The sequence below is a fragment of the Phascolarctos cinereus genome, unplaced genomic scaffold (assembly GCF_003287225.1).
Source record: "Phascolarctos cinereus isolate Bilbo 61053 unplaced genomic scaffold, phaCin_HiC Scaffold_4;HRSCAF=312, whole genome shotgun sequence".
Classification (NCBI taxonomy): Eukaryota; Metazoa; Chordata; class Mammalia; order Diprotodontia; family Phascolarctidae; genus Phascolarctos; species Phascolarctos cinereus.
Genome location: NW_027555847.1, coordinates 125,679,984 through 125,707,065, shown reverse-complemented (window position 1 = coordinate 125,707,065; position 27,082 = coordinate 125,679,984). Strand labels below are relative to the sequence as shown.

Below are 27,082 nucleotides of genomic sequence, written 5' to 3'. Positions count from 1 at the left end.
TTTTTTGGTACAAAAAGTATTTTTTTAACTCTTATTTTATTTTTATTTTTCCACAGTTACATGTAAAAACAATTTTTAACATTCATTTTTAAAACTGAGTTCCAGATTCTCTCCCTTCCTCCCCACTACCCCCACCCACCCTGTCATTGAGAAGGCAATCAGTTTGATATAGGCTATACATGTGTAGTCATACAAAAGATACCCATAATAGTCATGTTGTGAAAGAAAACATAGACCAAAAAACTCAAAGAAAGTTAAAAAAAAAAGTATGCTTCAGTCTGTATTCAGACTCTACCAGTTCTTTCTCTGGAGGTGCATAGCATTTTTCATCATAAGTCCTTCAAAGTTGTCTTGGATTATTGTATTGCTGAGAATAGCTAGGTCATTCACAACTGATCATCTTACAATATTGCTGTTACTTTGTTCGCAGTACATTTCACTTTGCATCAGCCCATGCAAGTCTTCCAGGTTTTTTTTGGTAATATGCTGCTCATCATTTCTTGTAGTACAGTAGTATTCCATCATGATCACATCCCACAGCTTATTCAGCCATTCCCCAATTGATAGGCATCTCTTCAGTTTCTAATTCTTTGCCCCCAGAAATGAACTGCTATGAGTATTTTGGTACATATACGGCCTTTTCCTTCTTGATTTTTATCTCTGTTGGGATACACACCTAGTAATGGGTATTGCAAGTCAGAGGGCATGCATGGTTTTAGAGCCCTTTGGGCATAGTTCCAAATTTCTCTACAGAGTGGTTGAATCAGTTCACAACTCCACCAACAATGCATTAATGTCTCATTTTTCCCACATCCCCTCCAAACCTTCTGTTTCTGTCCTATCAGCCAATCTAATAGGTGTGATGTAACAGTACCTCAGAATTGTTTCAATTTGCATTTCTCAAATCAATAGTGAGTTAGACCATTTTTTCATATGGCTATAGATAGCTTTGATTACTTCATCTGAAAAGGGATCATATCTTTTGATCATTTATCAATTGGGGAATGACTTTTTTTTTATAAATTTGACTCAATTCTCTATATATTTGAGAAATGAAGCATTTATCCGAGAAACTTGGTTCAAAATTTTTTTTAGTTGCTTTTGCTAACTTTATTTCCCTCCACCCAATCCCCACTCCTGCTTATTCTATTCTCTCTCTCTCCTTTCACCCTGTCTCCTCAAAAATGTTTTGCTTCTGACTACTCCTTCCCCAAGTCTGCCCTCCCTTCTGCCACTACCACCCCCTCTCTTATACCCTTCCCCTCCTAATTTCCTGTAGGGTGATATATTTTTATACCCAATTGAGTGTGTATGTTATTCCCTCTTTGAGCCAATTCTGATGAGAATAAGGTTCACTTACTCCCCTTCACCTCTCCCCTCTTCCTCTCCACTGTAAAAGCTTTTTCTTGCCTCTTTTATGTGAGATAATTTACTACATTCTGCCTCTCCCTTTCTCTTTCTCCCAGTACATTGCTCTCTTACACCTTAATTTTAGTTTTTAGATATCATAGTAGGAGATTTCTTGGAACAGTCCATATAACATAACCTAAATTTCAAGTTTTTCATTTGGGTTCAAAAAGTCAATAGGGACAAGATCATCGTCATCATCATCACTTACATAGCATTGTAAGGTTTTGCAAAGTGCTTTACAAGTATTACATTTTCTTCTTGCAACATCTCGGTATGTGGTAGGTGCATTTATTATTCCCATTTTACAAATGAGGAAATTGAAGTTAACAGAGGTTAAGTGATTTGCCAGGGTCACATGCTACTTAAGTGTCTGAAAATGGATTTGAACTCAGATCCACTGTGCCACTTAAATGTAGAAAGCGTGGTTAGTTAGAAATTTATCTGAAAAAGATCTGGCCGTTGTGGTGGCTTGTGAGCTAGTATGATGTGGCAGCCTGAAAAAAAAGCTAATGCAATCTTAAATTACTTTAGGAGGGACGTGGTGTCTAGGATACCACTGTGCTCTACCCTAGTCAGACTATATTTGGAATATTATGTTTGGTCCTGGATACTACATTTTAGGCAGGACATTGATAAGTTAGAGCAGTAGTCTTCAAACTTTTGAGCACCCACTGTCATTAAAAAAATTTTGGTATAAATCTTCCAATAAATGTATATTTTAAAACAAATTGTAAATGTGCCCTATTCTGCTTATATATTGTGCACATTATAAAACATATATCAAAATATAAAAGGGCAGAGCTAAAGATGACAATGTTTTGACAAATTTTAGCTATTTACAATATAAAAAACTATTGCCTTTAAGCAATATAATTCATTATTTCCTAAAAAAAATTGTGTGTATCCTGGAGGATAGGGCAGACTTGAAGATAGATAATACAACAAACAAATAATAAGTCATAAGTCAGTGAATATATAAAAGGTTTTCAGCAGAAGTCATGTTTCTTTGTATGTAGATGTTCATGATATCCCACATAAAAATAGGAATCAGAAGTAAATTGTCTGATTCCAACTCAGTAGAAAGTTTTCTGTATACGTCTATTCCTCTTTTTTGTGTGGTACCGCTTAATGATTGGTATCATACCTTAATTTCATGTTTATGTTTGAATATTTTAGTTGCATTTTTGTATAAGTGTGAGAAACTATCAAAAAGGTCAATTTGGCTGGATTCTGGAGTGCGGGAAGGAAAGTTATGTGTAAGAAAGTTGGAAAGGTAGGTTGAGGCTACTTTGGGAAGGATTTTTAAATGCCGAACAGAGGGATTTATACTTGATCCTAAAAATAGTAGGGAGCCATTGAAGTTTAGTTTGGGGGTGGGAGACAGCAATGTCAGACCGGTGCTTTCCGAAAATCACTTTGGACAAAATAAGTAAAAGTACAATAAAACAGATAATGTCACATTTTAAAATTAAGTCAAGCTGGCTATTATGGGGAGGGTGGAATAGAACCCATTTTCTCATCCTCTGATAGATTGATCACACACCTCATAGAATCGTGCTACTATTCTGTATGCCTGTTCTGGCATTCACTATGTTAGAGGATTCTAAGAAAGGTGAGGATCCTCAAGATCATGCCCTAAATGGTTCAATTTAAGAAACTGCCCTCAAGTATGTGAAGGGCTATCAAGTAGAAGAGGGAATCATTTTTCTACTTGGCCTCAAAGAACAGAACTGGGAGCAATGGGGAGAGGTTGCAAAGGGGCAGATTTGGGATTCATAGTTGGAACTATACAGAAGTAGAATGTGCTGCAGGAGGAGGTGGTGGGTGCTCCTCACTAGATAAAAGGTTAAGTGACCAGATGTCAGGTATATTGTAAAGGGAGTTGACAACAAATTGGAATAGGGGAAAGGTGGCTGGCAGGGTGAGAAAGTGAAGAGTTGAAGGTGACATCTAGATTTTGAGCCTTGGTGACTGGGAACATGGTTGTACTCTCGGCAGGAATAGGAAAGTTAGGAAGAGGGAAGGGTTTGGAGAAAAAGAAAATGAATTCAGTTTTGGACATGTTGAGTTTAAGATGTTCATAGGCCATCCATTTCAAGATGCCCAACAAGCAGTTGGAGATTTGAGACTGGAGGTCAGAAGTGAGGTGTAAGGGCACAAGATCTGTAGAGAGGCAGACTATCCTGCCAACTGTGCCTAATGTAAGGGGGCAGAGATCTGTACTAATTATGCCAACTGTAGGGTGGCCTACCCCCTAAGAAAATACTGAGATACTGAAGAAAGAGAGGCCCATGCCAGCTTGGTTATTCATAGGTTTTATTAGGGTTAATTGAGGGAGTTTACTCATAAGAGGCCATTTGTCTTGGGCAGCAGCAGGACAAAGTAAAATAAATTCCTTCACCAGCCCCAGGCCAGGCCAGATATTATATAGAAACAGAACAAAGAAGGCACAGTGCCAAAGATGGCCCAGGGTCATGTGCAAGTTCTCCCATGGGATAGTTAGAGCTATTTTAGCTGTTTACATTTACTCAAGGTAGTTTACATTTTCTGTGGAATCATAGGTCATATTCCTAGGTTAGGGCTGGACTAATAAATATGAGAATCATCTACATTAGTGGTATCAAACCCAGATAGAAGTGGGACCACTAATCCCTGCATACTGACTTAATATTTTGTTTTGTTTTGTTTGAGGTTTTTTGGAGGCAATCAGGGATAAATGACTTGCCAGAGTCACACAGCTGGTAAGTGAGGCCCGATTTGAACTCAGGTGCTCCTCACTGCAGGGCCAGTGCTCTATCCATTGTGCCACCTAATTGCCCCTTTGACTTAATTTTAAAATGTGATATTATCTGTTTTATTGTACTTTTACTTATTTTGTTAAATATTTACTATTTATTATCTGGTTCTGGCTGTACTTACAAGTGTTGTAGAGCGGGGTAGCTAGGTGGTGCAGTGGATCAAGCACCAGCCCTGGATTCAGGAGGACTTGAGTTCAAATGCTGCCTCAGACACATAACACTTAACTAGCTGTGTTGACCCTGGGCAAGTCACTTAACCCCATTGCCTGGCCAAAAACCAAATCAAACCCCAAAAAAGTGTTGTAGAGCTACATGGGGTTGTGTTGGACACCTTTGATCTACTGATAAAATATGTATGTATGTATGTATGTATGTATGTATGTATGTATGTATGTATGTGTGTATTTGAATCCATGGGAGATGAGATCACCAAGTGAGGTAGCATAGAGGAAAAAGAGAAGATGGCCCAGGGTAGAACCTGTAAGACCTGGGCAAGTCATCTAACCCCTCAGTGACACAGGCAACTCTCTTAACACTGAGTTACAGAGAAGATACTAATGTACACTAGTAGAGGAGTTCCTGACTAGGAGCTCTCTATAGTGATAAAACAAGTGAATGAATGAATAAAGTAATAATTTAAACCCATGGTGTTTTTGCCTAGTTTTAAATCAAGTATTGCCCCTCCTAAATAGAACAAAGCATTGCTTTCAAATTAATGAGTCAGATCAGAGTCTCTTATAAGGCATTTGATGTACATGAAGGACTTCAAAATCTATGACTCCCATTAAAAACCACTAAGTAGCTCTTTCCCATGGACTCTTTACTGTGATAACAAAATGTCATTTAGACTTAAAAGTGCACAATTCTTAATATGAAACAAGGAAAAATAGACACTAAAGGCCTTGAATTTGAATCCAAAAGTAAAATTGAATCATATAGAAATGGATGAAGGAGATGCTTACAAAATAGTTTGATGTCCACTGGGAAAAACACCTTGAGCATGAAGCTATAAAACTATCAGGGAGAAAGCTGTGGTTGAATAGTTAAGAGACTTACTGGCATCCTGAATTCAAGTTCAATGGAAAAAACCTGTTTAACACTTCCACGTCTAAATAAACTTTCTGAACTATAAAATTGACCTTACCAAATTGTACATAGAAGCTGCTGTTAACAAATACTCATTGAAATTAATGCAGAGTGAAGTGAGCCAAACAATTTATACAGTAACAGCATTGTAAAAATGAACAACTTTTGGCCTCAGACACTTGACACTTACTAGCTGTGGGACCCCGGACAAGTCACTTAACCCCATTTGCCTAACCGAAAAAGCAAAAAAAATAAATAAAAATGAACAACTCTGGAAGATTTCAGATCTCTGATCAGTGTAATGGCCAACTTTGATTCCAGAGGATCAGTGATGAAGCATGCTACCCACCTATGGATGGATAATGGGGTTGACAGTGCAGAATGAGATGTATATTTTTGGACATTGCTGGAATATTCATATTTTTATCAAAAAAATGCTTTTCCCCCTCCAAAAGAGGAGGGATGTAGGAGGGAAGCAAAATAGGTCATTAAAAAATAAAATTAAATAAAAATGAAGTAGAAAAGAACACATATTTTCTCTGTGGTGGTCCAACATAGCAACAACAAAGGGCTGTTTTTCAGAGAGCAATAAAATTAATAGAACATGAATCAAAAAGAAGAAAGACCAAATTACTTATAAAAAGGGGGTAAATCATAGCAAATAGTGAATAAAGAAAATAACTAGAGAATATTTCAATGATCTGCTAATAAATTAAGCATGTAAAAAAGGATACATATCTATAAAAATAAGTAAAAATAAAGGAATATGTGATTCAAGTCAGTCAGCAATCATTGATTAAGCACCTACTATTTGCTAGGCATTCAACTAAACACTGGTAATAAAAAGAGGAAAAAAGTATAATTGAATCATCTGCTAGTGAGCTACCATGTTTTAAAAAAAAACCCAACAATCAGGGATAGATTCATAAGTGAATTTTTCCAGATGTTTAAAGAACAAATGCAATTATGTATAAATTGTTTTCGAAAAGATGGCAGTCTACCCAGTTCTTTCTGTGAGACATATATGCTAATCCCAATACCAGAAAAAATAAGACATAGAGCTATAGAAGCTTATTTAACACTTCTTTTCTTACAAAAACTGGAAGTATTAAGAAAAAAATATTTTGCTGGTCTAAAACACTTTCCAGTTTGAAGGTGGCTTATTGTTTACAGCTTTTCACAAACTGTCCCCAACGTATCCTTCCATCCTTATTACTCATATATTATTCTTCTTTCTGTACTCTGTGGGCCACCCAAACTGACCTCCTTGTTGTTCCTCACACATTGTACCCCAAGTTACTTCTCAGTGTATTTGCTCAGTTCCTGTGCCTGAAATGTACTTCCTCCTCACGTTTGCCTCATAGAATCCCTCACTTCTTTCAAGATGCAGCTCAAAGTGCCACCTTAAACAGTCTTTTTTTCCTAATTAGCACCCCAAAACACTAGTACCCTCCCAACTATTTTGTATTTAATTATATTTATTCTTTATGTATGTGTGAATGTTGTCTCCCTTTTAAGAATGTCAGATCCTAGAGAGAATGAATTGTTTCCTTTCATGTTTTTGACTTGTATCCCCAGCTCCTCATTCAGTGCCTAGTACATAGTAGACATTAAATAAATACCTGTGGATTTACTGGGTTCAAATGAAGGCCTTCTGTTGTGTTAAGGAAAAGTTGTTCCATTCCTGTATTTTCAGAGTTGTTTTGTTTTGTTTTTTTAAACATAGTGATAATATTTTTTCAATGACTTTTTTCTATAGTTTTTGTTTTGATATTTTAAAAGATTTATTGTTGACATCAATGAACGTGCCATTATTAAATGTCTGCAATGTGCTGAGTGAAACAGTCCTTGGCCTCAAAAAGGTTACATTCTATGTAGAAAATAGCATCTAGTCATATAAGTAAATGTAAAACATGTTCAAGATGATTGTGAGAAGAAAGCTTGCTGCATTGTAGGAAATGTTACTGTAGCCGAGCTATGAATGAAGTTGGGGATTCTAAGAGGCAGAGGTGAAGGAGGGCATTTGTATGTTATCCTGGAGGCATTAGGTAACTACCGGAACTTCCTAGGCTGGTGAATGGCATGTGTTTTAGGAAGACTGCTGCTAGCTGTGTGTATGGTTTAGAAAGGAGAGCGAATTAAGTTGGGAAAACAGTTGATTTGTAATGTTAATTATTTCTGATATTGAACTATACTTGTGATATTGGTGTAAATTCCACTTAATAATTTTTTTGGTATATTGGTATATTCTATTTCCCAGTTTTTTAGTTAGTATTTTTGCATCAATATTAATCTAGACCAGGCCTGACTTCAGCTGGTCCAGTGGTTCAGGCTAGGAATTGAAATGAAATGAGACACTCACAGACCCTCCAACACTTAACCAAAACCTTTACTCAGTGTCATGGAAAGGATGCATCACTAGCTGAGGTAGATGCAGTTCTCCTTGGTCTCCTTGTGAAAATATGTCTGGTTGGAAGGATGTATTGCTTAATAAGAATGGCACGATGACTCCAGTAGTAATGGACATTTATCAAGTCTATAAACTACTGACTCTTCATAGACTTGCCTTTTCTCAATGTGGTCAGACTCCAATAAAAATAGGGAGCACTGAACCATGTAGAGGATCCCTGTAGACCGCATATGGACTTAGAAAACTACATCTTAACATTATCTGTATTCTCAGATATTTTTATTTATTTTGTTAAACATCTCTCAAATATGTTTTAATCTGGTTAGTCCTATGCTCAGGAGAATTGTGGGCATCGGCTTATTGATTGAGAAATCAAAACAGTGACTCAGGTCCTACTCTGCTGCCTTTAAAAAGTAGCCCAGTCTGTGTAGCAAGGACCCTAGTAGATGCTGCTTCTACCACAAATATTCATTAATATTAGCCTATATTGTCTCTGCCACCTTACCCTTTACTGGTTTGGAGACTGAAAGACTATGTCTTATAGAATTAGATAGACTTGAATTTTTCTTTTTGAAAATGGTTACTATATTACAGGAATTAATTATCCTCTAAATGTTTGTTAGAATTCACTTATAAATCCATCTAGTTCTGATTTTTTTTTAACATTCAGATCATTAATGGCTCATTCTGTTATTCTTTCTGATATTAATCTACTTGGATCATCTTTTCCTTGGCTTATAAAGTCGACTGCGTTTTTGTAGGTATTCTTTTTTTACACGCTCAGTTTTGTTGTCATATCACTATTTGTAATATTCTTTAATAATTTTCATTATTTCTTTATTTTTCATTGCTATTTTCCCCTTATTTTTGTTACAGTAACTTAATTTTATTTCCCCTTTTAAAAACTAATTTAGCTAATAGTTTATCAATTTTATTGGTCTTTGAAAAACAGTTTTGTTTCTTTTGGTCTTGTTAACATCTTTAATTTTCAGTTTTGTTGAATTTTTAAATTTTAATGAACTCTTGTGCTTATTTTGGTTGTACTAATTTGTTGGTTTTTTTGTTTTAAAAACTGCAAATACAGTCTATTAAACTTTCCGTTTTTGTTGGTATAAACATTCAGGGAAGTAAATTTTCCTCTAAAATTGCTTTAGCTGCATTGCATAAATTTTGGTATATTATAATTGCTCTTTCAATATAATTCATATTGTTTGCTTAAATTAGTCTTTGACCTAGTCATTCTTAAGCAAATAATTTTTTTGTTTTCAGTTTAGTCCTGCATTTTTCAGTCATATTTCCTTTACTAATTATTATTCTAATTGCTCTGTGGTCTATAATAGTCATTTAACATTTCTGCTTTTCTTCATTTGTGTTCTATATACCCTAGAGTATGATCAATTTTTTAAAATATCCCATCTGAATGAAAAGTAAATTCCCTAATCAGCCAATTGAGTTCTCTCCATATATTTATTAAAACCTAATTTTTTCGAGATGTATTCAGTTCTAAAAGTTTAAAATTTTATGTCATTCAACTTATATTTACTGAGAGTAGAATGTTGAGATCTCCTATCATTAGTGTTTTTCTATCTGGAGCCTTTTGTTTTATTTTTATTTATTTTTAGGCAGTTGGGGTTAAGTGACTTGCCCTGGGTCACACAACTGGTAAGTGTCAAATGTTTGGTTTGAGGTTGGATTTGAACTCAGGTTCTCCTGACTTCAAGGCTGGTGCTCTATCCACTGCACCACCTAGCTGCCCTGGAGCCTTTTGTAATGCAGCAAACTTTACCTTTAGATTTTTAGTTCCCATACCATTATTAAGTGAGAGAGAGAGAGAGAGAGAGAGAGAGAGAGAGAGAGAGAGAGAGAGAGAGAGAGTGTATGTGTGTGTGTGTGTGTGTGTGTGTGTGTGTGTACTTATATATAAATATATATATAATTAGTTATCTATGTATATATTGATATATAATTACTTTTATATTGTTTCACTGTCAGTGATTCCTTAATGATCATATAGTTGCCATGCTCAATTATTTTAATCCTTTTTAACTTGATACCTAATTTACCTGAAATAATTTCTGTAACTCTTAATTTTAGTCTGATCCCAACCTTGTGGCTCTGACAGCCATCCACAGTCTTCAAGATGCAAGTGCAAAGTTTGAATATCTGTCTATCAAACACATTCAAACACTGACGTGTACTCACATGACTCATTCCTATTTCTAGAGTAGTTCACTTGGCCCTATGATTTCTAAAATATTTACACATAAATGCTAAGGAAAAGCTTCCCACAATTAAAACTTTTGAAAATTGGAATGGGCTGCCTAGGAAGAGACGACGGTCCCCAGTCGATAGAGCTCTTTAAGCAAAGGTTGGAAGGAATGTTTGTCTGGCACGTTGTGTAGGGGATTCTGAGCAGGTGTGAATTGTCTTATGCATTTGTTGACGGCCTCTATCTCTTCTCACTCTGAAATTTTGCTATCCTGGATCTGAGGGCATGTGATAGCTTCTTTGACCTTGATAGTCTGGAGAGATAGCCTTGAGTGGGTCCCGCATTTTTCATGTAACCTGATTATTCTCAGACTATCTCTCTGTTCTGATTCTGTCATCTTTGCTTACAAAAGTTCAAAAGCTTTTTTCAGGTTAGTTATCTTTTCGTCGTGTTCTGTTGCATTTTCTACCCGATTTGCCAATTTGGCTTTACGGTCTGAGATTTTTTTTCCTCATTGAGTCCCTTCTTTTATTCACATTTTCTGCCACTTTCTCTGCTATTGATTTTTTGTTATCAGTCTGTCTTGCTCTCTTCTTAACAACAATAGTCGTCCCATTACAAAAGACACATTTTTCTTTAACAATGCCAAATCCTCCTTCATCTCCTTTAAAATGTGTATGGCTCAATTTGATGTTTTGTACTAGGTCCAGCTTCATTTCTTAGATCATTATTAAAATTAATTTTCTCTGCCCTGTGGTGATTTCTTTTTGGGATATTTTAATCTGGATCTGTTATTTTGGAGTGGCAGTGTATGTATGATGTTATTCTTGGAGTCAGGAAAGCCTGGTTCACTTTGGCCATTTTCTACATGAACTCCCAACTGTGAGTGCCCTCCTTCCCAAACTACCTTGTATGTAAATACTTCATCTGTGTTTGTATTTGTTCACTACTATATTTGTGTGTGTATATATGCATGTATGTATTATACATAGTATATATTTTATATGCGCGTGTGCGTGTATGTGTGTGTGTGTGTGTGTGTGTGAGAGAGAGAGAGAGAGAGAGAGAGATAAAAAGCCCACACATAGCTTGGTTATTAGAATATAAGTTCCTTGCAACTAGAGATTATTTCTTTCTTTGCACTTGCATCTCCAGCACCTACCACAATGCCTGGCACATAATATGCACCTAATAAATACTTGTTGATTGCTTAATAATAGAAAAAAAATCTATTGGGATTATACAATACTTGAAATTTTGCCAGCCTGGAAGATCCTGCCAGAACCTGTGCTTGAGTAACATAGCCTTTAAGGGCCCAGCATCACCTGACCACCAAGAGAAGGATTTTTGTGGTTAATGAAAAAATATAGTTCATTCTTAAGAAACGAAAGCAGTCAAAGACTTGAAGACACCATAGAAGCCTCGCCTTGTGCGTATAGATCTTGAATTCAAGAAGTAAGGTAGATGAAGCTCTGGCATGAAAGCAGAGAGTTCATAAGCTCAGCTCCTGAGTCCCCACCCCAGATGGATAGTGAACGTTCCAAATTGAAAATAAGCAAGATAGTAAAAGAAAGCAACCAAAGACACTCAGAGAAGAAGAAAAAGGAAATGAAATAAGCAAAACAACAACAGCAATAGCAATTGACATATAAGATGCTTTGAGGCTTATAAAGCATTTTAAATTTGGTATTATAGATGAGTGTCACAATAGCTATATAAAATATAATAATATCAGAAGCATTATTACCCCCATTTTATAAATGAGGAATCAGAACCTCGCAGAGTTTGTTACTTGCCCAAAGTTGCACTGAGATTAGAGATGGAGAGTCCCATGGGAGGAGCAAAGAAAGGAATAGTTTGGCAGGTTCACTAAGTACAAAGGTAGTATGGTAATTAATGTCCTTTGAGTCTGGAGATAGAGGTTGGGGTGAGGCTGTGTGGGATTTTAGGAGCTAAACAGAAGAGTTTTTATTTGGAGTTGATTGAACAGGGTAGTGACATGGACGGGTCTCCACTTAAGAAAAGTAACTTTGGCAGCGGTATGTAGGATGGGCTGGAATGGTGCAGTAATCTAGCAAAGAGGTAGTAAGGGCCTGGACTCAGCTGGTAGCTGTGTGAATGGAGAGAAGGGGTCAGATGTGAGAGATGTTGTGAAAACAGAAATGACAGAATTTGACTCCTGATTGAGTATGTGGATTGAGGATTGAGGGAGAGTGAGAAATCTAGGATGTCAGCATTATGAACCTAGGAGACTAGAAGGATAGTAGTCCTTTGATAAAAATAGGGGAGTTGGGAAGTTTGGGGAAAAAGATGCTGAGTTTATTCTGTTTTCTAAGCGTTGAGTTTGAGTAGAATGTCAGCTTTGAAATATCCATTAGGCAGTTGGGGGTGTGGAACTGGAGGCAGCAGAGAGAATAAGGCTGTGTCTGTCTTTGTAGATATGGATATATATCTGAGTCATCTGCATAGAGATGATAACTAAACCCATAGGAGTTGATAAGATTATCAAGAAAGTGTAGGACTTTCTGGGGTCCATGAATTTTTTTAAAAATGTGCAACTGTTTTGTCCATGTAATTGACTTCCTTTGTTATCCTATATGTTTTATTATATGCATCTGCAAACATTCTGAGGAGTTCGTAGGTTTCACCAGACTGTCAGTGGAGTCCGTGACACAGAAAATGTTAGGAAGAGGACCTTGGACAAAACCTTGGGGAATACTCAGAGTTAGGGGATATAATATGGATGATAAGCCCGCAGAGGAGATAGCATAAGAGTAGCCAGTCAGGTAGAAGGCCAACTAGGAAAGAGTATTGTTGCAAAAACCCATAGAGGAGATATCTAGGAGAGGGCGCTCAGTAGAGTCAAATAGAACAGGTTAAAAAGAATGAAAGGATTATGAGATTTAATAAGAATAGCATTTACATACTGGTTTAAGTCTTGCATTTCATTTGATTGTGAGAAAGGTATTATTATTGTCTCTGTTTTGTAGATGAAGAAACTGAGGCCAAGAGAGGTGAAGTCATTTGTCCCGGATTATAAAACTGGCAGGTGTTGGAGGGAGGATTTCAATTTGAATCTTCCTGTCTCCAATTCTCACAGTCTCTGCACTGTACTATTTAGCTACTACTATAGATTTATTTGGTTGTTTAGAGATTATTGCTGATTTTTTAGAAACTGTGTGAGAACCAAACCTAGCTAAACTCAGAGCTTCTTTTTTGAAGAATGTTGGCCATTGAACAACGGAAACCTATGACATAGATAAGAATATATAATAGTCTTATACCCTTACTTGCTTTTGATGCTAAGAATGACAGTTTTTAGATTGTCTGCAAACATTAACTTAAGTTTTGGTACTCTAAAAATGAGATAACTGTCCAGTGATTCAGTTGATAAACTGGTAGACCACCAGAAAAATTGAACCACTTATATATTGACATTTTTGCTCTGGATAAAACCATTTAAAAAATTGAAGCTGAATGGCAGGAGAACTCACAGATTATTCTTGGCTTGTTAGAGTTACTTTCACCATGTTCTGAGAGGAACTAGAAACATGATTTTATGTGATACTTGTTGCTCTTTACGAACATAAACAATTTGACTACCAGAGTGACAATTACAGCTTATGTACTAGCATTTTTTTTATAGGGGACAGGTAGAAAGATTTTATGAAAAAGAAAGCAAACTCCTCAAAATTATATCAATTTATGCCTTAATGATTTCAAGATGAAAGTGCCAAAGGAGAGAAATGTAAGAAATGCCTGAGGGAAAATGAAAGCACAGCTTAGTTACTGACTCTACTTTGTATACTGGAGAACATTAGCAAAATACCTAACATTTATATAATCCTTTCAAGTTTACCAAGTGCTTTCCTTATGACGCTCTGGTAAAGTAGATAGCACAAGTATTATTAACCCCTATCTGAGGAAGCAGAGGCTCAGATCAGAGAAGTGATTTGTCCATGGACACACAGGCACAAAACTAGCACAACAGGGACTCCCAGCTTGGATCTTGTGACCTGCAGTACATAGAGGTGCCAGTCAGACTTATTTGAATGGATGGTAGTATAGTGAGAGTTACAGGCAAAAGAGAGAAGAATCTGGGAGAGCTTTAAAGGAGATTGGGAACCTGGTAGATGGCATCCTGTGAAGGAGGTTGACGGGCATGGAGTTTGGGGGAGAAAATAGTAAGGAGGTAGCTTGGCCCAAAATGATAAGAAACCAAGGTGATCCAGATCTAAGGGAGAAACTTTGAAAGCAGATGAGAAATATTGTACTCTGGATAGCCCTAGTGAGTTGGAGATGGAGGGCATGATTCAACTAAATTAAACAAGCATCGATTAAGCACCCAATTTATGTAAATCACTGTGTCGGCTGCTAGGATAGAAAGGTGGTTTCTGCTGGAATATCTTTGCCTCTGAAAATGGTCTGTACCTAAGGCTACATGGGAAATTGAGCAATCTAACTTTATCATCTTTATTCAAATAACTCCCAGATCTTTATGTGCAGCTAAGTCTTTTCTGAGCTCTAATTCTACTTTACTAATTGCCTGTTGAACATTTCTAACTGGATGTCCCAGAGACATCTCAAACTAAACTCATCCAAAATATAACTTTGTATCTTTTGCTCCAAATCCACGTCTCTTACAAATTTCCCTGTTTCTCTGTTTCTGTCTAGGGCACCATTATCTTTCCTGACTCACAGGTTCATCTCAGTATTCTCCTCAGCCCCTCACCATATATGTACAATCAATTGTCATTTCTGCTTCCACTATATATCTAGACATCACCTTATAGCCAACAGTCTTGTCTTGACTGTTTCCCTACTTTAAGTCTCTCCCCACTCCAGTCTTCCACAGAGCTGCCAAAGTGATTTTTTTTTAAACCATGGTCATGGTCATGTGATGACCATATCATTTCCCCACTCAACTCCACAGTGATGGCCCATCTTTCCAGCCTCATTATGTATTAATTCTGTTCCTATTCTACCTAGTCCAGCCAAACTGGCCTTCCTTGTTCCTTATACATTACACTCTGTTCTCCGTATCCATGCCTTTATATTAGCCATTCCCCATTCTCGGAGTACCCTCTTTCACCTTTACCTTGTCTCCTTTACTTCCTTTCAGAATGAACTCAAGCAGCTTCTACAGAAAAGCCTTTCTGATCCCTCCAGTTGTTAGTGTCCTACTTTCTTAAATGACTTCACATTTATTTTGTATATACTTACATAGATAAATGTTGTCTGCATTGGTAGAATGTAAGTTTCTTGAGAATAAAGCCTGTTTTCTCTTTGTATTCCCTAGCACTTAGTACATAACAGATGCTTGTTGATTGATTGATTGATCTACTTGTTCTCCTTTGGAGATTCAGTAGAAAATGTTGAGAGTTCGTTTTCTGAAGATCAGCATGATTTATTATTTGTGTTTTCGTTTTAGATATGAAGAAATTGACTTTGAAACTGGAATCCTGGAGTCAAGGAGAGACCCAGTCCCTTTGGAAGATGTTTACCCCATCCATATGATCTTGGACAATAAGGATGGCATACAGGGCTCATGTCAATATTTTGATAAAAGGGTAGATGTTACTGATCAGATTAGGACAGAATCTTTGCAGCCCCGTTGCACAGTAATTGAAGCCTATGAGCGGTAAGCTGTTTCTCCTATCTTAGTTCTGACATTTTTGTTAAGAGAAAGTCTTGACACTGTGAACATATTTCTTCATTAAAAAAGTAGATTCTTGAACCACGTACCTAGTTGGACAGTAATTCACTACTGCCTCAGGTTTTTTTAATAGTTCAATTTAGCAAACATCTAGACAGTTTCTCAGATAAAGGTCTCATATCTCAAATATGTAGAGAACTTTGTCAAATTTATAAGAATATAAGTCATTCCCCAATTGATAAATGGTAAAAGGATATAAGCAGGCAGTTTTTTGATGAAGAAATCAAAACTATATGTGGTCATGAAAAAATGCTCTTAAATCATTCTTGATTAGAGAAATGCAAATTAAAACAACTTTGAGATATCATCTATCAAGTTGACTAAAATGATAAAATGACAAATGTTAGAGGGGATGTGGAAAAATTTGTGAGCTGATTAAACCATTTTGGAGAACCATCTGAAATTTTGCCCAAAGAGTTATAAAATTGTGTATATCCTTTGATTCAGCAATACCACAATTAGCTCTCTTTCCCAAGGTGATTGGGGGGAAAAGGGAAAAAAACCTATATGTTCTAAAACATTTAAAACAGTTCTCTTTGTTGTGGCAAAGAACTGGAAATTGAGGGGATGCCTATGTATTGGGGAATGGCTGAACAAGTTGTGGTATGTGATTGTGATAGAATACTGTTGTGCTGTAAGAAATAATAAGCTGGTTGATTTTAGAAAAACATGGAAAGACTTGCATGAAATAATGAAAAGTGAAGTGAAGAGAACCAAGAGAACAATGTAGACAGTAACAGCAGTATTGTTCAAAGAGTAATTATGAACAACCAAATTATTCTGAGTGCTATAAATACTCAAATCAACTAGAAAAGACCTGTGAAGGAAGATGTTGTCCACCTCCAGAGAAAGAACTAATAAAAGAGAATTACGCATAGTATGATTTTACATATATTTTATAAATCTGGCGGCCTTCTCTACTGCAGGTTGAAGAAGGAGACAATTTGGAACTTAAAATGTAAAAAAAAGAATAAAGAAAAAAAAATTTTAATTTAGCAAACATTTATTTTATTTACAAAGTGCCTGCTGTGTACAGGGTATTGTGCTGGGCATGAGAAATAGAAAGGCAAAAATGAAACAGACCCAGGGGAGTGAAGAACAGTGTGATGTCCACGAAGAAGAGAATTCAGCATGTCCAGATAAATAAGACAGAAAGAGCACTAACAGGAGTATCAGGAAGACTTTTCCTTTTTCTTATTATGAATTAAAAAATAATGGACAAATTTCCACAAAAGAGGAAATGGGAATCATCCTACATATAATTTATCTGTTTAAAAAGGTGGATATATACACATACATATGCATATACATATATACATGCACATATATACACATACATATGTACATACATATACATATATATTTTTAAAACAGGGCAGTACCTATCTTATCTTGCTTATCCAAGCTCCTTCAAAATTTCTGCTCTCTTCCTTTTATTTTTTAATATAAGTATTTCATAGATGATCTTTTCTTTCTTATGTCATTCTAATTGTATAAATAATTCTCCTGGTTCTGCTAATTTCTGTTGATTGCATTGTGATCAGTAATGGATGTACTCTTTATATTTGTATACTATTCTCTCAGAACTTTTTATGTGAATTAGTATGTTCTTTCTTTTCTTTCTTCCTCATTTCTTCCTTTGTATATTCATTTTTTCCTTCTCTTTCTCTTCTTCAGACCAACAAAACAACATAATCGTGTCTGTCTTTTTTATCTGAATTTGTTTGTCTTTTGTTTGTCTTTTTTATCTGACTTTGTGACCCTTGAAGATATTAGGATTCTAAGGAATAGAAAGGAAGAAAATGAGGAAATAAGCATTTATATAGAGCTTACTATGTGCCAAGCTCTGTGTTAAGCTCTTTACAAATATTATTTCATTTGATCCTCACAGCGACCCTAGGAAGTAGGTGCTGTTATTTTCCCCATTTTACATAGGTTAAGTGATTTTCCCAGGCACACACAGCTAATAAATGTTGAGGTGGGATTTGAACCTAGATTTTCCTGACTCCAGGCACAACACACTATCCAGTCACTTGTCTCTTTCCTTCTGTTGGAATATAAGCACTTCATCATAATTTAGCCCCTTCCAAATATATATTTCTCACTTTACACTGAAGAGTTTCTATTCAATTCTGGTCTTTTCATCAGGAATCCTTGAATATCTGTTTTCTTGGAAATCCATTTTATAATTAAGGTTTTCTACCTTTGATTCTAAGCTGTTCCCATTTTTTCCCATTTAATTTTTTTCCTCCTGAACTTCCATTTCATTTCTAATTTCATTTTTCCATCTCTTCCTTCATTTCTTTTTTTGGGGGGGGTGTGGGGTGGGGAAGAGAGGTGTGAGGCAGTCGGGGTTAAGTGACTTGCCCAGGGTCACACAGCTAGTAAGTGTTATGTGTCTGAGGCTGGATTTGAACTCAGGTCCATCTGACTCCAAGGCCGGTGCTCCCTCTTCCTTCATTTCTTCTAGCAACCCCTATGGTCTTTGTGGCCAAGTCATTTTTTTTTTCAATGAGATTTTTTCTTGTAGTAGTTATTCTCCTGTCCCAGGGTTTGCCTCTTGCTCTTCTCTTATCCCATAATATTTCTTTATTATGCTTGGTATCTTCTGGTTACTCATATTTTAAGCCTCATTCCTTGGTTTAGGATTTTTTGTTCCAGCAAGATTCCCCCAACACACTTGAATGGGTTAGATAATCCTTGTTTGGTCCAGTTTCCTCTGTAATCTGGATGCCACTACTGCTGCTCATGTTGCTGGGGTGGCTGATGATAGTTTCCACCTTCTCTCTCAAACCCTGACTCCATCTCAGTCTCTTGATGGTCCATTTCATGTTCAGGTCTTCAGTGGTTTCTTTCACCTTGATGTAATTCTTATTCAGAAGTTGGTACTTTCCCCTGCTATATATAGCCCTGATATCCATAGTGGAATGTTAGAGATCATGGGCCTCCTAAATAAACTGCCTATCCTTCCATGGTGGCCAGGAGTTGTCCCTGTCTTCTGCTGTTGTTCTCAGTGACCCAAGGAGTACATAGCTAAGCCCTAACACTGTGCAGTGATCTCTGGTGGGTAGTTCTGTCCTGTTCTCTTCTGACAGGCCAGGATCTAGATTCAGTTGTCTGATTGTAGGAGTTGACACGGACTTACTGTACCCCTGTTCAGAGTCCTAATTAGCTTCAAGTCTGTTTGCAAGAGTTTGGTATGGCTTCCAGCAGGGTTCACCTTGGTTTTCCTGGCTATAACTCCTCTCCCATGCTCTTCTGCTTACTTCCTCAGTTGCCTGACCTGGTCTTGGCTTCCCTACTTCAACCTTTCTGTTGGAGTATGTTTTCATAAAGCCATCTTTTTGTGAAGTTCTATTATAAATAGAAGAAATTACTTCAGAGCCTTTTCAGCTCTCTATCAATTGGCCCATTTTCATACATTTGTGGGATTTTTTTATGGAAAAGCTGGGCCTTTCTATAACTTTTCATGATGTCATCTTATTTTGAAGTCCCAAGAAAGATTTTGTCAGTGAGTCAACAAGTATTTTTTAGTCAAGCTTTATTTATATTAGCCTTTCCTCCCCCAAAATAGCTTCTAGTTTTATTTATCAATTCAGTATTTTTTTCCCTTTGTTTATCACTTCATTGATTTTTAGTTTCCACTTTGATGTTTAGTTGGACTTTTTGGGGTTTTTTTACTTTTCTAGTTTTTTAAAGTGTGTGTTCATTTCATTGAACTGTCTTTCTCTTTGGTGTTAAAAGCATTAAAAGGTATAAATTTTCCCCTAGAGATTGCTTTAGTTGCATCACATAAATTTTGGTATGTTGTTTTATTGTTGTCGTTTTCTTTGATAATATTTTCTACTATTTATATGATTTGTTCTTTGACCTACCCAATTTTTAGGATTATGTAATTTAGTCTTCAATTAATTCTAAATTCTTCCTTCAAAAGTCCTTTTACAAAATATCATTTTTATTACATAATTGTCAGTTAAGGGTGGTTAGTATTTGTTTTTCTGCATTTGTGAATTTTTTTTGCCCCAATATATGGTTAATTTTTGTAGAGGAGTCATGCACAGCTAAGGACGCTTTTCTTCAACAAGCATTTTTTAGGTACCTATGGGGATACAAAGACAAAAGTAAAATTAATATATATTATAAGCATATACAAAATAGATACAAGGCTTATTGGGGAAGTAGGGCAGTCACTAGCAGCTGGAGAGGGCTGGGCCTCACAGCAGAGCTGGTACCTCAGCTAAACTTTGAAAGATGTTAAGAATTCTACAAGATAGAAATGAGGAAGGTGTGCATTACAAGCATGAAATATACAAAGGCACAGAAACAAGATGTGGAATATTAAATCTGAGGAATAAATAATAGTTCATTATCTATGTGCCCTGATTGTAGATTCTTTGAAGAGGGGTGATATAAGTCTGGAAGATTATAGATTGTAGGAGGCTTTAAATGTCAGGCCAAGGTAAGAGCCATTGAGGATTTTTTAGCAGAGAGTGTCATGTTAGACATAGTTAGACATAAATTTGAAAAATTATTTTAGCATCTGTAGAAGGCCGAAGGGGAGAGACCGTAATAATAGGAACCAGTAAGGAAGGGGTTCAGAGAGCACAATAGAAGGGGAAGACAAAGGAAGATAGGGACTGGGAAGCAAAAAGATGTGGATGGGTATGAATGAGAGAGCAGAAAATAGGGATAGGGAAAGGCAGTCTTTACTGTGCCACAACTTGTTACTAGGGAGTATGAGGTGGGAATTTGCCAAACATTGGTTGGAGAAAGTACACATTGTCTAAGGCTGCCACCTTGCCTGGTGTGATGAACAACATCTGTATCAGGGCAGAGGCGTCAGGAGATTGAGACCTGCTCAGAAAATACCTACTGATCAGAACTCCTAGGCCTGAGCCAAATTCACACCCAAACTCAGTTTCTTTGCCTTATCCCAAGATACCTGAAAATGGCATATATCCAGAATATAGCCCAGTTGTGCAACATATGTTTGGCCTTTGATCAAGTCTGGTGTTTGTGGTGCTGGTCCTACGTGAGGTGTTAGAAGTGAGAGGACTCACTGGGTACTTCATGGTTATAGAGGTGGAAGACTGCCTTTTTTTTTTTCATTGTTTTTGATCTCATGTTTTTACTACCTGCATTTCTTCCTTCTTTCCCCTCTCCCAGAGAGCAGTTCCTTGTTAAAAAAAAAAAAACCAATTATAGAAGAAAAATAAAAAAGGAGGGTATGGGGTAGCTGTTCAGCAGAATTAGCCAACACATCAATTGAATCTAACAGTTTATATAAAATTCCACACCTATAATGTTTCACCTTGACTAAAAGAGAGAGAGAAAGAGATACATTTTTCCAGCTATTCTCTAGGGCCAAGCTTGGTCATTATACTTACGCATCATTATATTTAATTGTTTTGTTCTTTACTTTTACATCATATTTTCACTCTCTCTCTCTCTTTCTTTCCGTGTGTGTGTGTGTGTGTGTGTGTGTGTGTGTGTGTGTGATTTTCCTGGTTCTAACTTCATTTTGGAGCAGGTCATAAAAAACATTTTTGGTGTTTCTCTAAATTCTTCATTTCTTATGGCATGGTAACATTACATTAAATTTGTACCATAAATTGTTTCACCATTCCTCAATCAGTGGGCATATCTGCTTGGTGTCTGCTTGAATGTTACCACAAAAAAGTACTACTATGAATATTTTTGCTATGAATATTTCTTTCTATCTTTGATTTCTTTGTGGTCTATGCCTAGCAATGGGATATCTAGATCAAAGGCTATGGACATTTTAGCCGTGTATTTAGCGTAATTCCAAATTTGTTGTTATTTAGTCATTTCAGTCATGTCCAAATTTTTGTCACCCCATTTGGGATTTTCTTGGCAAGGATTCTGGAGTGGTTTGCCCTTTCCTTCTCCAGCTCATTTTACAGATGAGTAACTGAGGCCAGTAGGGTTAAGTGACTTGCCCTGGGTCCCACAGTTAGTAAGTGTCTGATGCCGGATTTAAACTCAGGTCTTTCACAGCCTCTTCCAACACTAACATCTTGATGAAGCAGGATAGAGTAGAGAAAGCCCCCATGCCTGCCAATAGGTTTGAGCTGAAGAGCCCTCCAAAGGCGCATATACCCACTGTCACCAGTCTCATGGTTCAGCTCTCATTCTCCATGTTCGCAGTACCTTATTGAATCTAGTATTATATAACTGAAGTATGTTATAGCACTGTAGAATGTTGGAGCAGAAGAAGGACTGAGAAATCATTTTGACCAAACTCCCTCATTTTACAAACAAGGAACCCTGAGGCCCAGGAAAAAAGTGATATTCATGGGGTCATGAAATAAATTAGTGGCAGAGCCAGGATTAAACCCAAGGATTCCCAATTCTCAGTGCACTCCTGTTTTTTCATCAGTAGGTGAGAAAATTGTGTTTAGCAGTCGTTACTGAATTATTAAATCATTACTGAGGAAAAACATTCAAATTAGCCTACTAAAGGCTAATAATCAAATCTAGGCAATAAAAACAACCCCCAAACCCACTCAACAATTCTCTCCTCCTCCCCTTGCCCACTATACATATCTTTCTCTTAAGCTTCTTGTATTCATATGAGCTCTTTCCAACTCAGTGAACATTTATTGAGTGCCACAGTTTTTATAGGCCCAATGGTAATAGGTTTGGGGGGTACAAATCAATAAAATGTGCAACTCCGTAAAAGATTTATATAACTTAAATCAGTAGGTAATAAAGAAGGAATAAGCAATGTGCTATTAAATATATATAAGTATTTATAAGCAACTGATAAATATGTAAGTGAAGGGTAACATAATTGTTAGGTTGAGTCAGGTATGACAATGAGGTTTTTTGCTGCTTGCTTGGGAAAGGTTAAGGAGGAACAAACAAGTTTGTCCAGCATAGGAAGAAAGAAAAACCAAATCCTGTGTGGAAGATGCTGTGGGTGAAGAGACCAAGACAAGAGTGGGGTATGAATCAGCCAGCAAGGATTTATCAAGCTCCTTCTATGCCAGGTCCTAAGAATGCAAAGACAAAAGGAAAATCCTCCTTGTCCTCAAGGAGCTCACATTCTATGGGGGAAGATAACATGGAAGTGCACATAAAAGTATCTACCAAATAAATACAAGGTGACTTCAAGTGGAGGAAGGGGTGCTGGCAACTCAAGGCTTCAGGTGGAAGATAAAGCTTTACCTGAGCTTTGGAGGAACCTAAAGATCTGTGAAGGAGAGATAAAAGAGTGTATTCCAGGCTTGGGATATAGCCAGTGCAAAGGCATCGATACGGAAGATGAAGTGTTTCAGAGGAATAGAACAAAGGCAAATACCTGTCCTAGAGGTAGAGAACATGCATGGCTAGGACCAAGTTACGAAGGGCTTTAAATACCAAATAGGGGAATTTGTATTTGATCCTAGAGGCAATAGGGAGCCATTGGAGTTTATGGAGCAAGGGAATGACATGGTCAGACCTGTGCTTTAAGAATATCAGTTTGGCAGCCATGTGGAGAATCAGTTAGAAAGTGGGGAGTGATTTTTGTCAGGGTAACCAAGTAGGGACAGTAAACATAAAAGGCTACACTGTATGGATTAGGTAGTGGGACATAAGGGCAGACAGAGTAGGAATAAGTAAATTATTAGAAAATTTTCTTATTTAGGATCATAAGGTGATCCAGGCCATTTTTTAAATTTCACATATACACGTACTCTTGGTAAAACTCTTGGTAGATTTTTTTTTCTTTGGTGAGGCAATTGGGATTAAGTGACTTGCCTAGAGCCACACAGCTAGGGAGTATTATGTGTCTGAGGCTGGATTTGAACTCAGGTCCTCCTGCCTTCTGGGCCTGTGCTCTATCCACTGTGCCACCTAGCTGCCCCCAGTAAAACTCTTAATCATCCAGAAGAATAATGGTCTCAGATGGCTAAAGTGAGACTTTGGCAGTTTTCTTGTGTGTCATTAAGTTTTAGGGTAACCATTTCTAGTTTGAAGTTGTTAGTTTTTATGTTTGTGCCAAGGTGTAAAAACTGAAGTCACAGCCTTGGAACCTTAAGTAGGGAATTAGTACTGCTGTTGAATTTGTGAAACAGCTATTCTAAAAAGAGTCTTCAAAAAGATCAGAAATGATAACTTATTTATTGTTGTATTATAGGATTTTTTTCTAAGTTAACAAGAGCTATTGTTTTCTGGAATAGAGAGGCAGCATGATGTATACAGGTTATCCCAAAAGTCATAGTGCAGTTTTAAGCAACTTAAATTATGTTAATCTGAGAAGGAGAGAGACCCTGGAAGCTTAGCTGTTGAGCGTCATGTTCTTGTAATTAAAAGTAGAAAACAGTTAAAATGGAAAGTGGTGCATCTACATAATACAGTTAGAGATGAGTATTTTTAATAACTTCCAAAACAAATTTTAAAAACTTTAACTCTTCTTCCCTCTCTTGGTTGTTTCTGATTTGCAGATGGGGGAAGAAACTGATCATTGTTGCTTCACAGGATATGCGTTACAGGGCCTTAATAGGCTTGGAAGGAGATCCTGACTTAAAACTCCCAGACTTCTCCTACTGTATTTTGGAGCGGTTAGGCCGAGCAAGATGGCAGGGAGAACTTCAGAGGGACCTTCACAGCAGTGCTTTCAAGTAAGTGAGAGGATTTCCTGTTCTGCATCAGCAGAAACCTGATTTTAAAAGTAAAAAAAAAAATTGAGTCTTTTGAAAACCAAGTGCAAGAGCTTTATGACTTGTCTCTTACTTTGAGTGCCATGTTATTTTGGAACGTCTCCTTGGGCAAATGGGAAAAGTGGTGGAATTGGACTAGATGACCTCTTTGGTCCTTTCCAACTCTAAATATGTGATTTTGTAGTGGTTTTTGAGCCATCCTAAGGACCTCAGATTCCTTTTCATACTCCTCAGATGCACACATTGGATCCTATACGTCTTCTGCTGCCTACCCTACGACCACAAGAGTATGAGGTCCTAAGGGACCTCTGTTTCCACACAACTAGTTTCCTCCTTTCTGAACAAGTTATGTAGAAACTAGTACAAGATTGGCTAACAGTGGAAATGACAGTATATATACATTGTCCTCACTAATGGATAAATGTCTAGGAAGATTGAAATATCATTTATTATTATATATTATTGAAATATCATGTCCATGAAGTTCTAAACATAATTTGGAATGAAAATTATGACCAAAATATTATGCCTGAAACATTTTCTCTTCCCAACTTTGCCTATTGAATTATGCACATTCTTTAATTTTTTTTTTTAAATCCAGATCAGATGCTGCTTCCTTCAGGAAGTTTTACCTGATTGCTCTGGTCAGCAACTTCAGACCTCACATATCACTTTGTTTCATAACTCTCTAGTGTATTTATTTTGCTTTTATTTTTTAAATAAATTTTTATTGATGTCTTAGGGCTTTTATTACCAAAGTTTTCCCCAGTACCTCTCCCTGAGAGCCATTTCATATAATGTTTTGGAAAGAAAGAAGGAGGGAAGAAAGGAAGGATCAGCAAAAGTTATCATTATGTTGGAAAAGTCTTAAAATATGTGTGGTATGACATACTTGTGGACCAACCTCCCATCTCTGTAAAGGGTTAGGATGGATATGTCTTGTATCTCTTCTTTGGAGCCATGCTTCTTATTTGCAATTTTGCAACATTCATTTTTAATTTTTTTATTTTGGTGGTTCTTTTTATGTTGTTGTAGTCATTGTATATATTGTTTTCTTGCTTTTGCTTCTTTTAGTATCAGTTCATAATAGATCTTTTTTTAGAAATTTTATTAATTTATTTTGATTTATCAGCAATCACTTGCATATTCTTTTGAGTTGAAAATTTTTCTTTCCTTTCCCCTCCCCCCCCCGGACGGCGCACAATCTGATATAGGCTATACATTTACATTCCTATTAAACATATTTTCACATTAGTGAAGTTATAAGTAAAAATTAAAACCAATAGGAGGAATCATCAGAAAGATGAAACAAAACTCAACAGAAGGTAACATAATAGATCTTTCCATGCTTCTTTGTATTCATCATAGTCATCATATGTTAATAGCACAATTATATTCCATTACATTTATCTGCTGGCATTTGTTTAGCCATTCCCCAATCAATGGGCATCTAATTTGTTTCTACTTTCCTATCACAAAAAGTGTTGCTATGAAGATTTGGGAGACTTTCTTCTTATTAGTGGCCTCCTTGAGATATAATCCTAGTAGTGGAATCTCCAGGTCAAATGATATGAATTTTTAGGCACTTTATTTTATTCCAGATTGCTTTCCAAAATGGTTGTACTGATTTACAGCCTTTACCAACAGTATACTAGTGTGCCTATCTTCCCACAACCCCTCCAATTTTCAACATTGACTATTCTTGTCTTTTGTCATCCTTGATAGTTTGCAGGATATGAGGTAAAACTTCAGGGTTGCTTTGATGCATTTCTCTTATTATTAGTGATTTGAAGCACTCTGATGTGGTTATTGATGGCTTATTATATATGTACACACATACGTGTAACTATATGTATATGTTAATTGCTTATATAATTTGGATGCCAAACACTTCTCAGCGAAATTTGATACAAAGATTTGCTTCCTGTTCTGCCATACTCCTTATCCTAAGTGTATTAATTTTGTTTTCTAATGTATTTTTTCATAAAATAAAGTTATCTGTGTTGGTGGCCAGACTGTTAGCTCTTGGATGTCAGGGAGACTGTCTTTTAACTTTTTGTATCTTCCCCAGCAGCTAACCCAGTGCTTTGCATGGAGGCACTTATATAAATGTATATTTAATTTAATTACTACCTGTTGTTTCCACATTTTCCTCAAGGGTTGATGCAGGGAAACTTCATTACCACAGAAAAATATTGAACAGAAATGGTCTTATTACAATGCAGTCTCACGTTATTCGATTACCAACTGGAGCCCAGCAACACTCAATTCTCCTGCTCCTGAATCGTTTTCATGTTGACAGGTACAGTATGTGTATGTGCTCAATAGAATGTTCAAGAGCAGCCGTGTGAACTGAGCCTTTAAAAACCATAAACCAGTTTCTGAGGAGTATTACAATGAATGAATTTGGATGTGTAGAGAATTAATAGTTCTTGACTTGATACTTCAGGTTGTTGATCATAACATTTGTAGATTTAGAATCTGGGAAGGGACCTTAGAAATCATTTAGTCTAACTACCTATCTCAGTCCTTCAGTAACTCAGCAGTTAGTCAGCCTCTATTTGAATGAATACTTTCACAGAGAGACATTCAAAATGAGCTTCTTCTCTCCTCTTTACATCATCCCTAATTATCTCCACCTTTACTCCTGTTTCTGATGACAAGTTAACCCTTGTCTCTAAGGCCAGTGCCTCTGTGTGCATCCTTTGTGCCATCTTTTCCCATATTTGGCAGAATGCCCCTGCATTCTTGTCCAATCCCTGGCTTATCTTTAATCTCTCCATTTCT

General features: G+C 36.7%; 1 protein-coding gene across 1 annotated transcript in view; it reads left to right on the top strand.

The window, feature by feature from the left end:
- The window catches only part of GTF3C1 (general transcription factor IIIC subunit 1), a 121,797-nt gene that overhangs the window by 4,445 nt on the left and 90,270 nt on the right, over window positions 1-27,082 (top strand). The window contains 3 exon segments of the mRNA XM_021006270.2: window positions 15,345-15,554; window positions 24,080-24,256; window positions 26,454-26,597. Of these exon segments, the coding sequence (XP_020861929.1) occupies window positions 15,345-15,554; window positions 24,080-24,256; window positions 26,454-26,597 (531 nt within the window).